The sequence below is a fragment of the Podarcis melisellensis genome (assembly GCF_964234715.1).
Source record: "Podarcis melisellensis genome assembly, chromosome: 2".
NCBI classification, from domain to species: domain Eukaryota; kingdom Metazoa; phylum Chordata; class Lepidosauria; order Squamata; family Lacertidae; genus Podarcis; species Podarcis melisellensis.
In genome coordinates this window covers 11,193,428-11,210,742 of record NC_138529.1, presented here as the reverse complement: position 1 = coordinate 11,210,742, position 17,315 = coordinate 11,193,428, and the positions used below count along the sequence as shown (strand labels likewise).

General features: G+C 47.6%; 1 protein-coding gene across 2 annotated transcripts in view; it reads right to left on the bottom strand.

Annotated features, from left to right (window-relative positions):
- The window catches only part of NFE2 (nuclear factor, erythroid 2), a 29,919-nt gene that overhangs the window by 1,075 nt on the left and 11,529 nt on the right, over positions 1-17,315 (bottom strand). The window contains exons 2-4 of one of the 2 annotated variants that reach the window (XM_081898839.1): positions 11,135-11,217; positions 9,238-9,450; positions 107-2,125 (exon numbers count right to left, since the gene is read on the bottom strand). In XM_081898839.1, coding sequence (XP_081754965.1) covers positions 1,124-2,125; positions 9,238-9,450; positions 11,135-11,185 — 1,266 coding nt within the window. In that variant the 5' untranslated portion in view covers positions 11,186-11,217 and the 3' untranslated portion in view covers positions 107-1,123. Of the gene's footprint in view, positions 1-106; positions 2,126-3,020; positions 3,152-9,237; positions 9,451-11,134; positions 11,218-17,315 lie in introns of those variants that run through there. The other variant, XM_081898840.1, reaches the window with a different exon arrangement.

Here is a 17,315-nt window from a genome sequence, read left to right as displayed (position 1 = left end):
TGCGTTGAGCCCTCATATGTGTAGCAAGCACTAACCCTGTCCATAACGCCCCCTTTTACAGAAATACCTGAGAACATGCAGTGTTCCTTTTCCTTGCCACAAATACAATTCTGATCAGAATTAAATGAGTTGCTATACCTTTTGTTAGGAGACAGATCTAACACCACCATACAGATCTTTTTTCAGTCTTGGTGCTGCATGCCAGCGGGTGGGTGGGGGCAGGAGCAAAAGTAGGAGGAACAGTGAATGCAAGTTTGCTTTTGCACAGTAGAATAATAGAATCTTAAGAGTTGGAAGGGGCCCAAGGGTCATCTAGTCCAACCCCCTTGCCAGTAGGCAAATTTCACACTCAATGCAACCTTTCCACTGAGGTAAACAAGAATTCTTGGGCATGTTTCACTGAGGCAGCACTTGAGGTATAAAGCACAAGGCCGTGCATAATTTTCAGAGGGCCATCTAAAGAGGCTTGGAGGAAGATTTGGTTGGTCCCTGGCTTGAGCTTCCCCACTCCCTGCCATAATGGCCTGGGAATACAGTCGTAGCCTGGTTGCCAAACAATGCCTTCTGGGAGTCCTGCAGCCAAGTGGAAGCTGCGCTGGACATTTGGCTTCCAAAAACCGGAACACTCCCAGTTTTCAATTGTTTGGGAGCCGAAACATTCAGCAACTAAGCTGTTTGAGATCCAAGGTACAACTGTACTGCCTTCAATAAACAATCTCTGGGAAAGACTAACCTTAGAAATGGTGTGTGGATGAAGCAAATAATGTCAAGCTAACAAAAGTGATTACTTTGGCTAGGTCAGTAGTTCTTTGGATAGATTCTAGTTGCCTTCAAGCTTCCAGAGCTGTTTCCCTCTCCCCATTCTGTAAATCGGTTGTGTATTTAAAGAACGGCCTAGATATAGTCATAAGCACTTTTAAGTTCAGAAGCAATGGCATTTGTTCAGTTACAAACATGTATATGCGTTCATTTGCCATGTGGCTTGCAATAGACCGTGCTCCTCTATTTGGGTAGCTTCAAAGCCTGAGGTGGAGGCTCCTTGAGTCTCCTTGAAAACAGCACAGGGTTGCTTATCTTGGGTCTATTCAATCCCTGCAATTCCTCCCGCCAGAATCTGCTCTGTTCAGTCAATGGGGTTGTCTGGCTGGTTATTTCGCGGTACCAGGAAGACTCCGCCATCTGCAGCGAGTTGCAGCACATACTCTTCAGGGGAGTAAGTGTTGCCAGCTTCATCACGCAACATGCAAAAGACTTGGTGGTAGAGAGCCCCCAACTTTTGCTTGGTGAGCGCCAGGGTCCTGTTAAACTCTCCTTGGTCCCGTAGCAGCCGCTGCCGCTCGCAGCTCAGCTCCTCCAACTCCTGCTCCAAGTGAACCAGGGTCTCTAGCTTGCGCTTGCGGCAATTCTGAGCCGCCACTTTGTTCTTGCCCCGCCGGCGGATGTCTCTGATCAGAGCCAGCTGAGGCTCGCTCAGCGGGAAGCGTGTCACCAGCTCGTTGAAGTCGTCCACGGGCAGGTTGATGATCTTCTCGACTGGGAAGGGGATGTTCATGGCAAGGGCCCGCCGCTCGTCCCGACTGCCCACCAGCTCCCCACGTGGGCTCCGCCCTTTCTCCAAAGAATGTTCCAGGGGTGGGTTGGCGCAGGGCAACTCTGGCACAGGGGGCAACATTGGGTAGGGTGGTGCATGGTCCATGGGGTACAGTGGCGCATACTCTGCCCTCTCCAGCCCCTCTGCTTCTAGGGACTCTGCATCGCTGTAGTTAAGGGACAGGCCAGAGTCTGATTCCAAGTCCTCTTGGGGCTTGCAAGGGCCTTGTGGCCCATAGCAACTGGCCAGGTCCCTCTCCAGCACCATCCCTGGTGCCCCTTTACATTCGCCCAGAATGGCAGGTCCAGGAGGCTCAAGGGAGGACGAGATCAGCATGCCAGTGTAGCTGTAGACAGTGCAAGGGCCTGGCAGAGATTCTGGGAAGGGGCGCTCGTATGGTGGAGCAGGATGGCTGTAGGAAATGGAGCAGTCCCCCATCTCTGTGCACGGCCCATAGCTGGGAGGTGGCACCACCGGTTGTGCATGGCCGCATAAGGCAGGGTCATAGCAGCTTTCAGCTGGCATCTCAAGGCCCTGCAGGGGTGAGAGAGAGGTGCTGAGCACAGGCTTAAAAGTTCACACAGATTTCCCTGCATACAAGGGCATAGAGTCATAGCTGGGGCTTAGGAGGAGGGAGACACCAATCAAGATCCAGAGCAGCGGTCAGCAAACATTTTCAGCAGAGGGCCGATCCATTGTCCCCCCAGACATTGTGGGGGGCTGGACTATACTTTTTTGGGGGGGATGAATGAATTCCTATGCCCCACAAATAACCCAGAGATGCATTTTAAATAAAAGGAAACAGACACATTCTACTTATGTAAAAACACACTGATTCCTGGACCCTCCGCTGGATTTAGAAGGTGATTGGGCCAGATCCGGCCCCCAGGCTTTAGTTTGCATAATAATAATAATAATAATAATAATAATAATAATAATAATAATAGTTTATACCCCGCCCATCTGGCGGGGCCTCCCCAGCCACTCTGGGCGGCTTCCATAAAAACAAAAAATACAGTAAAATATCACACGTTAAAAACTTCCCTGAACAGGGCTGCCTTAAGATGTCTTCTGAATGTCATCTGCTGGAAGGGCGTTCCACAGGGTGGGCACCACTACCGAGAAGGCCCTCTGCCTGGTTCCCTTCGCTCTTTCGCTCCTCTTCCGCCCCTGCATAGCATGCTATGCCTACCCATTATCCAGAGATTTAGAAAGCAAAACTTAGAACCCAGGAATTCTGGCTCTTATTCTAAGCTGTTTCCTGACTGCTGATCCCTTAAGTTCCAACTTCGATGCAAATGAACTCCTGTTCCCCCTCTCGGTTTAACTCCTTCGATTCCACCTACACCTTCCGGTTCCTTTTCCAACAGAGGCCTCCGTAGGTAGCAGCCTTCTCCTAACAATTTGCTCTCCGCAGCCATCTATTTACCCAGCACATTGCTCTTTGATGACTAAATAGGTGGTGTCCCAGTCTGAGCATCCCTCAGTCACAACCCTCATCTACTCATTGGCACGGCCTTCTGCGGCATAGCACGCTATGCAGGGGCGGAAGAGGAGCGAAGGAGCCCCTGCGCAGGTGCCTACCTGGCGGAGATGGATGGGTTGATAGCATTCCCCCTAAGAACAAAAGGGCGATTCATCTCATCAGACAGATCCTGCATTGTGCACCGTTCCTCCCCACCTTGCATCTCCCTAGGGTCAGGTCTGAATGGGGCACTGTTGGGAGAGTCACCATGAAGGAGGCAACTGTGCGCAATGGATGCCTGCCACTCTGCCACTGACTTGGTCCACGCCTCCATGGGGAACCTAAACCCCCATGCAGAGATGCAGTGCTGTCTAGGGTACTACATGTTCCTCCTTCCTCTCCCTAACAGCTCCTTTTGCACATTTGCTCTGAAGGAAACTCCGCGGAGGTCAAGGAGATCTGCTCCCAGGCAAATGCAGAGAAGGCTGCCATCATTGCTTCAGCAAAAAGTTTCCTTAGCAATAATTAAAAAAAAGGAATGAAAAAGTTGGACACCCTGTTGATTTTCTCCCTGGAAGCAGTGTTTAGGAGCTGGGCTGTCACGCTCATGCAAGACATGGGAGGGTTTCAATCTTGCATTCTTCTGAGGTTTTGCAAAAGGATAAATAATGATAAAAGGAAGGCAGCTCCCCCCAGCAGCAGGGATGAGTAATGGAAAAGGAGGAGGAAGAGTAGAGTGGAATGCCCTCCATGAAGGGAATGGCTGGAGTTCTTTTAGGGGGTAAAGGTAAAGGGACCCCTGACAATTAGATCCAGTCGTGTCCGACTAGGGTTGCGGCGCTCATCTCGCTTTGTTGGCCGAGGGAGCCGGCATACAGCTTCTGGGCCATGTGGCCAGCATAACTAAGCCGCTTCTGGCGAACCAGAGCAGCGAACGGAAACGCCGTTTACCTTCTCGCCGGAGTGGTACCTATTTATCTCCTTGAACTTTGATGTGCTTTCGAACTGCTAGGTTGGCAGGAGCAGGGACCGTGCAATGGGAGCTCACCCCGTTGTGGGGATTCGAACCGCCGACCTTCCGATTGGCAAGTCCTAGGCTCTGTGGTTTAACCCACAGCACCATCCGCGTCCCATGGGGCAAGGATACACTGCAGACATTCATTGGTTTCACTTGCTAGTTTTATAATCTCTAATACTAATGCTGCAGATGACAGTGCTTCCATCTCCTTCTAAAGCTCTTTGCTAGCCTGAGCAGGAGAAAGAAACAGGAAGCCGAGAGGGATGGGAAGGAGCCCGGGGGGAGGGGAGGCTGCCCCTGCCCAAATGCCACAACCTCGTAAATATGGTTACCAGACATCCCCGTTTCCCGGGGACAGTCCCCGGATTTACAAACCAGTCCTCATACAAAATCCATTGAAGTTGAAAAGTGTCCCCGGATTCATTGAAAATAATCTGGTAACCTTAAAACTGCAGCAAAGGAAAAGCATCACTCAATGCGTAGTTAAGGGCTATTGTGACATCAGCAGCCAATCCCATCTCTGCCCACTGTTATGTCACAGAACTTGAACACTGGTGGGGGGCTTGCAAAATGTTCACAGTACTTTCACTACTGTGTCTCAAGTAGCACAACCGCCCTGTTAAGGTAAGCCAGTATGATCATCCCCCTATTGTAGGTGAGTTGTGCACATATCTCCTTTGTTGTCTCTGACATAAGATAAATGAGCAGCACAGCATCGAGAGTGCAGAGGAAAATCCTGAACATCACCCCACTTCGCCTGTTGGAACCTTGAAGAACTGCATCAGACTATGATTGATTGCTGCAGGATCTAGGACATCTGGTTCCCCTGTCTTGCACCTTGGAGGAACTGCCTATAGGTTTACATTATAATACCTGGCTACACCAGGAAGTTTTAGCATGTCTTACTCTGGTGCATAGGGGACGCGGGTGGCGCTGTGGTTTAAACCACTGAGCTTTGGGCTTGCCACTCGGAAGGTCGCCGGTTCAAATCCCCGCAATGGGGTGAGCTCCTGTTGTTCGGTCTCTTCTCCTGCCAACCTAGCAGTTCAAAAGCACGCCAAAGTGCAAGTAGATAAATAGGAACCACGCCGGCGGGAAGGTAAACGGCGTTTCCGTGCACTGCTCTGGTTTCGCCAGAAGCGACTTAGTCATGCTGGCCACATGACCTGGAAAAACTCTCTGCGGACAAACTCTGGCTCCCTTGGCCAGTAAAGCGAGATGAGCGCCGCAACCCCAGAGTCGTTGAGACTGGACTTAACTGTCAGGGGTCCTTTACCTTTTTTTACTCTGGTGCATATACCTTAGCATAAGTAATAACAATTGATGTGGGTTGTATCTGTCAAGAAATCCTTGCTCACTTGCTTGCCAGCTATTCCAATTCACAGGACAACATTTAAGGTGTCTAGCAGTGAAAGGTGTTGGGAGGGGGGACTCAAGGTTTGATTTACATTGGAGATGGCCCATCTCCCTCTGTGCCAGTGAATGTCTGTCACCTTTCCAAGTCTTCTGAAAGCTTTCCCATGTTCAGCTGAGAAATGTGACATTGGCTCTCATTGGTCAGAAGGAGCCAGGTGTCCCCAAATCCAATTCGGGCTCAGAGAGTCCTTTAAAAACTACTTCTGGCCCAGAGATGGAAGGAAGACAAGGCACAACCAGAGAAGAATGGCTGATAAAGATGACGGATTACGTCAAAATGGTGAAAATGACCAGAAATCAAGAAGATCAAAATTTTACTAAGGAATGGGAAAAATTTATAATTTATCTTGGAGAACACTGTAAACAACTAAAAACTTTGGTAGGATTGTAACAACACTTGTAACAAAACAAGAACTATGGGAAACAGGGATTTTTAAGAAAAAGGAGAATTTTATAAGATGCAGTTGAAAAAAGATTCAGGTGGCAGCCGTGTTGGTCTGGCGCAGTAGAAATATATATTAAAAATTTAAAAAATTGTCTAGTAGCACCTTAGAGACCAACTAAGTTTGTTCTTGGTATGAGCTTTCGTGTGCATGCACACTTCTTTAGATACTAAAAGCTCATACCAAGAACAAACTTAGTTGGTCTCTAAGGTGCTGTGGGTTAAACCACAAAGCCTAGGGCTTGCCGATCAGAAGGTCAGTGGTTCATATCCCCGCGATGGGGTGAGCTCCCGTTGCTCGATCCCTGCTCCTGCCAACCTAGCAGTTCAAAAGCACATCAAAGTGCAAGTAGATAAATAGGTACCACTCCAGCAGGAAGGTAAACGGCGTTTCCGTGCGCTGCTCTGGTTCGCCAGAAGCGGCTTAGTCATGCTGGCCACATGACTCGGAAGCTGTACGCCAGCTCCCTTGGCCAATAAAGTGAGATGAGCGCCACAACCCCAGAGTCGGCCATAACTAGACCTAATGGTCAGGAGTCCGTTTACCTTTACCTAAGGTGCTACTAGTTGAAAAAAGGAATGTTGACGGAACTCATGGAGGGGCAGAGGGAAGTCCAAGGGAATCCTTTGTATGTATGATTATGATTATTATTTGAATATAAATGTAAACTGTAAAAATCAATAGAATTTTTTTTTGGGGGGGGGAGAAAGTCCTTTAAAAAAAAGGCTGTCCTATGCAGCATTGTCCCGTGCCATCATCAGGGGTACAGACCTTGACCACTCACTGGGAAACTGACCACCCTCACTGCTTATTCATAAGTAGACTGAGAACACTGTGGTGTTAGTAAATAGGTTAGAATTCGTCAAAATTTGGAGTGACTGGGTTCTTTTTGTTTTTCGGTATTCTGTTTGAACATTTGCCTTACTCTCTTATTTCGGTAAAAATTATGAGAGAGGCAAACAACAGTATCTTCAGTGTGGGAGTCTGCTATAAACCTCCAAAGCCAGACAAAACATGGGATGACGTCTTATTATAGCAGATTACCAAACATTCAGAGATATAGTAGTCATGGGAGACTTCAGCTACCCTGATATCCGTCGGGACTCGAACTCTGCCAAAAAAAATGCAAGGTCCAACAAATTTCACAATTGCCTTGCTGAAAATTTCATTTCCCAGAAGGTGGAAAAAGCAACAAGAGGATCGACTATCTTGGACCTGATCCTCACCAACGTAGTGAGAAGCTTGGGTGGAAGTGACCTACTGGGATCCATTATGCAAAGGGAGGGGAAAGCTGTGTGTAGTCGGATGCACAAACTCTGGATTTTAAGAAAACAGATTTTTAAAATCTTAAGGAACTACTGGGTGAGATCCCCTAGTCAGAAATACTCAGAGAGATTAAGATGGATGGGAGTTTCTTAAAAGGTGAGATATTGAAGGCATAGTTGCAAACAATTACAACAAGAAATTGAAGGAGGCGGCAGCTAAAGAAAGCAGTGTGGCTGCATAGGGAGCTTTCTGATGGGCTGGTGGGCTCTGAAAGTTTTGATTACAATCCCTATCAGCATTGGGACTGATATGAGTTGCAGTCAAAACATCAGCATGATGAAGGCTAAGATCCAGCATTTGTTCTTCAGTTGGAGAGACAATGACTTTCTGGGAATAGCAGTGGGACAGAGAGTTCTTCGTGCAGTAACCACATGCCCTTTCTTCATCTCCCGCTTCCCATCTCTACCAATTGCTAATTGCAGCAAAAGCCTTCTCTGAGCTGCTGCCTTGGCTAGTTTAATAATAATAATAATAATAATAATAATAATAATAATAATAATAATAATAATAATAATAATTTATTATTTATACCCCACCCATCTGGCTGAGTTTCCCCAGCCACTCTGGGCGGCTCCCAATCAAATGTTAAAAACAATACAGCATTAAATATTAAGAACTTCCCTGAACAGGGCTGCCTTCAGATATCTTTTAAAGATAGGATAGCTGCTTATTTCCTTCACATCTGAAGGGAGGGTGTTCGAAAGGGTGGGCGCCACTACCGAGAAGGCCCTCTGTCTGGTTCCCTGTAACCTCATTTCTTGCAATGAAGGAACTGCGAGAAGGCCCTCGGCGCTGGATCTCAGTGTCCGGGCTGAACGATGGGGGTGGAGACGCTCCTTCAGGTATACAGGACATTATACCTGGCTTTAAAGGTCAGCACCAACACCTTGAATTGTGCTCGGAAATGTACTGGGAGCCAATGCAGATCTCTCAGGACCGGTGTTATGTGGTCCCGGCAGCCACTCCCAGTCACCAGTATAGCTGCCGCAGTCTGGATTAATTGCAGTTTCCGGGTCACCTTCAAAGGTAGCCCCACGTAGAGCGCATTGCTATGCTATCATATCCATAAAGTTGTCCTGTATCTCAACAGCAACCTGCCTGCTTACCCGATACACATTACCTGATACATTGTGTATGATCTGACCAATCTACTGCAATTATTAAGTTTGCAGATGACACCACCATAATGGGTTTAATAACAGGTGGAGACGAATCAGTGTATAGAGGGGAGGTGCAAAAAATATCTACATGGTGCCTAGGGAACAACTTGCACCTTAATATCAGTGAGACAAAGGAGATGGTGTTGGACTTTTGGAGGAAGAGAGGAGAACTAGCCCCGCTGTACATCAGGGAGGGCTGTGTGGAGTCTCTTCCTTTAAATTCCTAGGAGTTTATCTCAGTGAAGACCTTACTTGGAAAATAAATACAACCCAGGTGGTTAAGAAAGCCCAACAGAGACTCCATCTCCTCAGAGTATTGCGGAAGAACGATGTCAATCAACATTTGATGATCTCCTTCTACCGGTCAACAACAGAAAGTATCACGGTGTGGTACGCTAGTTTGACATCATCTGATAGAAAGTGTCTACAGAGGGTGGTGAATACAGCACAAGATATTATGGACTGTCCCGTGAATCTGCTGGATGAAATAGCGGAAGAACGTTGCCTCAGGAGAGTGAAGAAAATTCCCAGGGATGATTCACACCCTGGCTGGCACTTTCTTGATCTCCTGCCCTCAGGCAGAAGATATAGAAGCGTGATTAGTTGCACCAACAGGATAAAGAACAGCTTCTATCTGTGGGCTGTTAGGCTGCTGAATGAAAAGATAACAACAGGGCAACTGACTTTCAGGTATGGTGGGTGTGCGTAAGTAAATGAGGGGAATTAAGACTAAGAGAGCTGAGTTGGGGGTACTTGTGTAATCTCACTGTGTACAAGTTGTACAAGTGACAATAAAGTTTTTTCACATTTCAAATTACCTGCAGTTCTGAGATGGAGAGGATTTCTTGCCAGGTGAGCTCCATTTCTCCTTGGGGGCCAAGCTCTCCCCCTGCCAGGGGATTGTACAAGGGGAGGAAGGTTCCCCGAGCCCATCCTTGCTGGGGTGGGAAAGGGGGCATTTTGTCAGGCCGGGCCCTGCCCAGCCTCTGCTCCAGCTGGGTACCCCCAAAATTAGCCGTGGCAGCAAAGTTCTGCAATGCAAAAAGAGAAAACGGGGTCAGGTGCAACTCAACCATTGTGAATCTTTCATTGGAAGAAGACGTTTGTCTATCTAACTCCATTGTTATGTACTGAGTTGAATAGGATCCAAAATGCAGCAGTCTGATTGCTACATTTTGGATCCTATTGTTCTAGGACCAGTCTGATTGGTCCTAGAACAATAGGATTCAGAATGGAGCAGTCTGATTGGTCCTAGAACAATGCAGCAGTATGATTGGTCCGCAGGAGCCACCCAATCCAGCCCCAGGTGGAAGTGAATCCACAACCTGATTGGCCTACAGGAGAATCCTGGAATTAGCCAATCACATGGGGCCCATTGTGTAAATAATGTATATCAAGCAGATATTGTGGGGGAACTTCCATTCCTCACTACTATGAGCTGAATAAAGAGCATGAAATCCACTCTCGACTCCGAGTATATTTCATCCTTACCACCTACACAGGCTGTCAGCAGCTCTCCAGGGTTTCAGACCAGGGTCTCTCCCAGCCCTATCTACAGACTGACCTTGGACCTTCCTCATGTGAGGCCTATGCTTTTCCATTGGGTCCAACAGTGTCATGTCATCCCACAACATACAGTTGTTTGGAAGCAGCCTAAATGAAGCAAGGCCTTCTGAAAAGGGGAGTAGAGGTAAGAGACCATGAAGTCCACATCTAAAATGACCTATCTGCACACCAAGGCAATGTGAACCATGTGCATGCCTTAGCACACTTCCCAGAATCCTTTGCAACTATTTAAGGATGTTCCTTGGCAGGTACATTGACGTGGCAGCAGTATCTGAAAGGTGAACATTGGAGGACCACTCAGTTACACATCAAATCTATTTCAGTGTACAGTGGTAATTCGTTCTGGAGGTCTGTTCTTAACCTGAAATTGTTCTTAACCTGAAGCACCACTTTAGCTAATGGGGCCTCCTGCTGCCGGAGCACGATTTCTGTTCTCATCCTGAAGCAAAGTTCTTAACCCGAGGTACTGTTTCTGGGTTAGCGGAGTCTGGAACCTGAAGCGTATGTAACCTGAGGTACCACTGTACATAACTACAACAGGTAAAAAGAATAATCAGCTTTTGTTTCCGAGATGGGGGGAGGGAATCTGAAATAAAACCTCAACCCACACCTCCCACCCAGAAGAAAAATGCCACTACAGTGGTACCTCAGGTTACATACACTTCAGGTTACAGACTCCGCTAACCCAGAAATATTACGTCAGGTTCAGAACTTTGCTTCAGGGCGAGAACAGAAATCGCACGGCAGCAGCGGGAGGCCCCATTAGCTAAAGTGGTGCTTCAGGTTAAGAACAGTTTCAGGTTAAGAACAGACCTCCAGAACGAATTAAGTACTTAACGCAAGGTACCACTGTATATGGGAAACATGTAATGAACCTGGGCAATGAAAATGACAGATGAAAATGGACTGAATTAGATGTGAACACGGCTCTATAGTTTTTGGAAGCACCAACATTTTCCGGGGACTCGGGGTAGCAGCCAGCAAGGTTAGTGGTAGACAGGAAATTGTGTTTTGGGGTCTATTTCCTTTAAACCTTCCACACACACACACACACACACACCCGCTCCATGTCTTAGTCTCAGCTTGGCATGGGTGGGACTGCCCATCTGGTCCTTGATAAAACTCCCCCTGCTCCCCACACGTTCTTACCTCAGAGCTGGCTCTGTGAATCTGCAGCGTACAGCTGCCTGGATTAGACATTCATGAAGCCACGAGGGTGCCCAACTCTGTTTCTGCAAGGGAAAGATAAACAGCCTTCTTATAAGCCACTGAGTGCTTGCCCTGGAGAGAAGGGCTGCGGTTTGGGGGCTCTGTGGACTGGTAAGAGGCAGCAGGCCTAGAAGGAAGCGGGCAGAGATCAATACAGGGAGGCAGAGCCATAGCTATGGGGGTAGGGGGGTAGTCAAGTTTTTTTTGCCCTGGGTGTAGCTTCGAGAGGTGCCATTCAGTGGCATAGCATGGGGTGCAGGGGGGGCCGGCCACACCAGGCGCAACATCTGGGGGTTAGGGTTAGGGGGTGCGAATCCACGGCTTAGGGGGCGCAAATCCACGGCTTAGGGGGCACAAATTACTTGCCTTGCCCCAGGTGCTGACAACCCACGCTACGCCACTGGTGCCATTGAGGCTCCGTGTGTGTGTGTGTGTGTCCTTTCTGTTTTTGCTTTTGCCAAACTGGGTCTTTGACTTAGGTGAATTAAAGCCTAGTTTCTCCCTTGCACGGAGGTTAAAGAGAGAATGTTTCTGGGAATTTGGTGCGATAGGGCAGGGCAAGATTTGTCTTCCCACTTGTTATGTACTGAGTTGAATAGGATTCAGAATGCAGCAGTCTGATTAGTCCTAGAACAATAGGATTCAGAATGCAGCAGTCTGATTAGTCCTAGAACAATAGGATTCAGAATGCAGCAGTCTGATTGGTCCACAGGAGCCACCCAATCCAACTCCGGGTAGAAGTGAATCCGCAACCGGATTGGCCTATAGGAGAATCCCAGAATTAGCCAATCACATGGGGCCCATTGTGTAAATAATGTATATAAAGCAGACATTTCAGGGGAACTTCCATTCCTCACTACTCTGACCTGAATAAAGAGCATGAAATCTGGATTTCATGAAAGACTGGATTTTTCATGTTAGTTTTTAAATTTGTATACAGTATTGCCTTTCTACATTATGGTACTCAAGGCGATGCAACAATAACCAAATACATCATTGTGCACCTAAGAACACTGCTGGAACAGACCCAGATTCTGTCAGGCCCTGCCATCCTCTTTAAGAGTGCTGAACTTTGGTTGGCGAAGACCTGGGTTCAATCCCTTCCTTGAGCTGGTCCCTCAACTTGCCTATTCTTGTGACTTGAATTTAATTTTAGCTGCTTTTGATATTGTGGTTTAAATTGTAGAAACCTGTCAAAGGACCTGATGTTGAAGGGCAGGTAAAAAATCAGAACAGTGGCCAGCCTGATACAACTTACAGAAGTCCACAAGCAGGGCAGGAAAATGAAAGCCCTCCATCTATACACACACACACACACACACACATCCTCTTATTGGTCCACAGCACCTGGTGTTCAGAGGCATCAAAACTGGATTTTTGCACTAAGGAAGTGTGGAAATGCAGGAAACAAATGATTAATGGAAAGACAGGTAAACACACCACAAGCAAATCTGGGTGAATGCAGGATAAATGCTCATTGTGACAGGGGTCAGCAAGCTTTTTCAGCAGGGGGCCGGTCCACTGTCCCTCAGACCTTGTAAGGGGCCGGAATATATTTTTTTGGGGGGGAATGAAAGAATTCCTATGCCCCACAAATAACCCAGAGATGCATTTTAAGTAAAAGCATGCATTCTACTCATGTAAAAACACCAGGCAGGCCCCACAAATAACCCAGAAATGCATTCTAAATAAAAGGACACATTCTACTCATGTAAAAACACGCTGATTCCTGGACCGTCCACAGGCCGGATTTAGAAGGCGATTGGGCCTGATCCGGCCCCCAGGCCTTAGTTTGCCTACCCATGTTGTATGATCACCACGCAAACAAATCAGGATAAATGCTCAGTGAAGGCCAGATACAGTGGTACCTCGGGTTAAGTTCTTAATTCGTTCCGGAGGTCCGTTCTTAACCTGAAACTGTTCTTAACCTGAAGCACCACTTTAGCTAATGGGGCCTCCTGTTGCTGCCGCGCCGCCGGAGCCCGATTTCTGTTCTCATCCTGAAGCAAAGTTCTTAACCTGAAGTACTATTTCTGGGTTAGCGGAGTCTGTAACCTGAAGCGCATGTAACCTGAAGCGTATGTAACCCGAGGTACTACTGTATAATAATCCACATAAGCTTTGTGCAAGAAAATAAGGATGAACAATTGAGAAACAGACTGCCTGGGTTAGAAAATAGAAAGCAGCCCCAAAGATACCACCCCATAAAGTGTTAAGATTCCACAGCCCACACTGCTCTGTTCTTGCAGCAGCTTCCAAGATGACAAAGTACACGCCTGCTCATTGCGCACGTGCCCACGATGCTGTCTGAGTTGATTTATGACCCCGCAAAGGCAATCTGGAGAAGCAGATTGGTTTTAAGGAATGTTAGAAGGATACTGGAATGAAATTACCGTATTTTTCGCTCTATAAGGCGCACCAGACCACAAGACGCACCTAGTTTTTGGAGGAGGAAAACAAGAAAAAAAATATTCTGAATCTCAGAAGCCAGAACAGCAAGAGGGATCGCTGCGCAGTGAAAGCAGCAATCCCTCTTGCTGTTCTGGCTTCTGGGTTTTTATGTGGTTTTAGCAGTAATGTTACAAAGGGGTATGTAAAAATGGATTGTTAATAGGTGAGAATGTAAAGTTACAATATATTAAGATAAATTATTAAGATGAAAGCAAAAATGGAAAGGATTTGCTGAAACAACTAATTGAACTAGAATACAAAAAAGGGAGGTGTGAGGAGGTCAGGGAAACAAGTAAATGAAAGACAAGACATGGAAAGACAGATTTGTTTTTAATTGTTTTTCTTTTTCTGTATTTTGTATTTTTTGCTTCTTTCTTTTTTTCTTTTTTCACTTTTGTAACTTTTTTGAAACTTTAATAAATATTATTTTTTTAAAAAAGAGAGAGAGAAGCAGATTGGTTGTGTCTGGGTTGCACCAGCAGCAGCCATTCTGACTGGGTGCCAGCCCTGAATGAAAGGGGATCATTGGGAGTTCTTGCTTCCTCCAGGATTACCATCAAAGGCTGATAACAATGGAATGCAGCTGTTTCTGGGGTATGGCGAGGCAACCGCCACAGAAGAAGAATCTTTCTTTAAGCACAGGGATCCCCAGCTGAACAGCATTCTCCGCCATGTCTATGTACAGTGGTACCTCAGGTTAAGAACTTAATTCGTTCTGGAGGTCCGTTCTTAATCTGAAACTGTTCTGAACAAGAGGTACCACTTTAGCTGGGACGCAGGTGGCGCTGTGGGTTAAACCACAGAGCCTAGGGCTTGCCGATCAAAAGGTCGCTGGTTCGAATCCCCGCAATGGGGTGAGCTCCCGTTGCTCAGTCCCTGCTCCTGCCAACCTAGCACGTTAAAGTGCAAATAGATAAATAGGTACCACTCTGGCGGGAAGGTAAACGGCGTTTCCGTGCGCTGCTCTGGTTCGCCAGAAGCGGCTTAGTCATGCTGGCCACATGACTCAGAAGCTGTACGCCGGCTCCCTCGGCCAATAAAGCGAGATGAGCACCGCAACCCCAGAGTCAGTCACGACTGGACCTAATGGTCAGGGGTCCCTTTACTTTTACCTTTTACCACTTTAGCTAATGGGGCCTCCCACTGCCGCTGCACGATTTCTGTTCTCACTCTGAAGCAAAGTTCTTAACCCGAGGTACTATTTCTGGGTTAGCAGAGTCTGTAACCTGAAGCATCTGTAGCCTGAAGCGTCTGTAACCCGAGGTACCACTGTATATTCTGTGATTCCAGGCAACCACACACAGTGGTGTAGCGTGGGTTGTCAGCATCCAGGGCAAGGCAAGTAATTTGCGCCCCCTAACCCATGGAGCCAGGTAGGGGCAGAGAGCTGTGAGTGCGAGTGGCCCCCCCAGATGTTGCGCCCGGTGCGGCTGGCCCCCCCTACACCTCCCACGCTACGCCACTGACCACACACCGAGAAAGCCCAGGAATGCTTCATTGGCTACTGGATTTCCGAGAATCTCAGTACTGTACCAAGCTTTCCCCCCCCTCAAAAACAACAACAACGCTAAGTTACTAGATCTTATGGTTGCAAAAGTATGCTTAAAAATAAGTGGGTGAAATTTCATCAGAAGCCTGAGGAGCTGTTGAATAAGATTTCCTGTGGTTAAGGGTGGAAATGTACCACTCCCCTTGATTAACAAAAGAATGAATTTTGCAACATTCGTCCCTGTGTTTGCACATGGAATATGCACAGTCCTGTGCTCCCAGGCCTCTTCTCCCCTTTTGATCTGTAAAAACACAACCCCAGCTACAATATATCACACCGTAGCGGGCAAGGCTGTGGCCAGGTGGCTTTTGCTGCTGCTCCTCTGCTGCCCAAGCACAAAGGCTGTGTACATCATAATAATAATAATTTTTATTTATAGCCTGCCCTCCCCAGCCAAGGCCAGGCTCAGGGCGGCTAACAAGCAATAAGAAAAACAAGTTGAATGAATACAACTTAAAAACGAGATTAAAATACAACAATTAAAATATTGAAACATTAAAATGCAGCCTCATCACAGGAGGAGAAAGGAAAAGGGAAAAAGAAAGAGGGGGAGGGAATCAAATTGGCTCCAAGCCAAAGGCCAGGCAGAACAACTCTGTCTTACAGGCCCTGCGGAAAGAAATCAGATCCTGGAGGGCCCTGGTCTCATGAGGCAGAGCATTCCACCAGGCCGGAGCCAGTGTTGAAAAGGCCCTGGCTCTGGTTGAAGCTAATCTAACTTCCGTAGGGCCCGGGACTTCTAGGGTGTTGCTATTATGGACCTTGAGGTTCTCCGTGGGGCATACCGGGAGAGGCGGTCCTGTAGGTACGAGGGTCCTAGGCAGTGAAATTACCAGCTCGAAATGCAGTTAGGTCTTTCTTTTTCCCCATTCGGTTCGAAGCTGGTTTAGGGAGATATCCAGTATTATCTAAGAAATGAGAAGATAGATATAATTTGTGGCTAGCACCATGTGCGCTATCGTTTCCCATAGCAGTGGTGGAAGTGTGCTGGATGTGATGTAAATGAAAGTGTGCACAGTGTTGACGGGCAATTTCAAGGCCCCTCTCCTTTCTGGATCTTCAAACCGGACTTGGGCAGGACAGCTCTTCACACACCCTCACAGCCCTTCAAACCAGCCTCAAATGAATCCAATGGATTCCCCTTCTAGATCGTACAAATTAGTAGCCTGCTTGGGAATTGCCATTCATTCCAGGAAGAAATTAAAATTTGGTGGAGGGGGGATGGGAGTGAGGCATGTTGGCTCTCTCTAGGGCCAACCTCTAAGTCAGGGGCAGTGGCGTAGCGTGGGTTGTCAGCACCCGGGGCAAGGCAAGTAATTTGCGCCCCCTAACCCGTGGATTTGTGCCCCCTAACCCTAACCCCCAGATGTTGCGCCCAGTGCGGCTGGCCCCCCCTGCACCCCCCACGCTACGCCACTGGTCAGGGGTCAGCAAACTTTTTTAGCAGGGGGCCAGTCCACTGTCCCTCAGACCTTGTGGGGGGCCAGACTGTATTTGGGGGGGGGGATGAACAAATTCCTGTGCCCCACAAATAACCCAAAGACGCATTTTAAAGAAAAGCACACATTGTACTCATGTAAAAACACCAGGCAGGCCCCACAAATAACCTAGAGGTGCATTTTAAATAAAAGGACACACTCTACTCATGTAAAAACTTGCTGATTCCCGGACCTTGGTCGAAAACCACACTTAGCCACGACTAACTTTTGCTGGATTGAGCCTACTGTTTCAAAATGTTGTTGCTCACTCCAGAGCCTGGTGGATTACTAACCTATCTATATTTCTGCAGGAAGCTGGGAGGGGAAGCATATGCCAAGAAAGATAAAATACAGAGTGGGACCGTGTCAGTACTTCCTGCTCATCCAAGGATTTGAAATTGCTCCTCTAAGGAAGGCACACGCAGGGACAGCAGAAACCTCTTAGGCAGCCACATGCTGTGTTCGCTTCCGCTTGCCAGGTGGCTGAATTGGGGAAGTCATTGAGCATTGTCTAGCTGGCTGGCATCTTTGAGAGGACTGAGAAAACCTGTGTGCTAAAGCAGAGATGGGAAACTTCAGACCTGGGAGCCATATGTGGCCCTCTAGTCCTAGCTCTCTGGCCCTTGGGACTCTCCACAGGCCA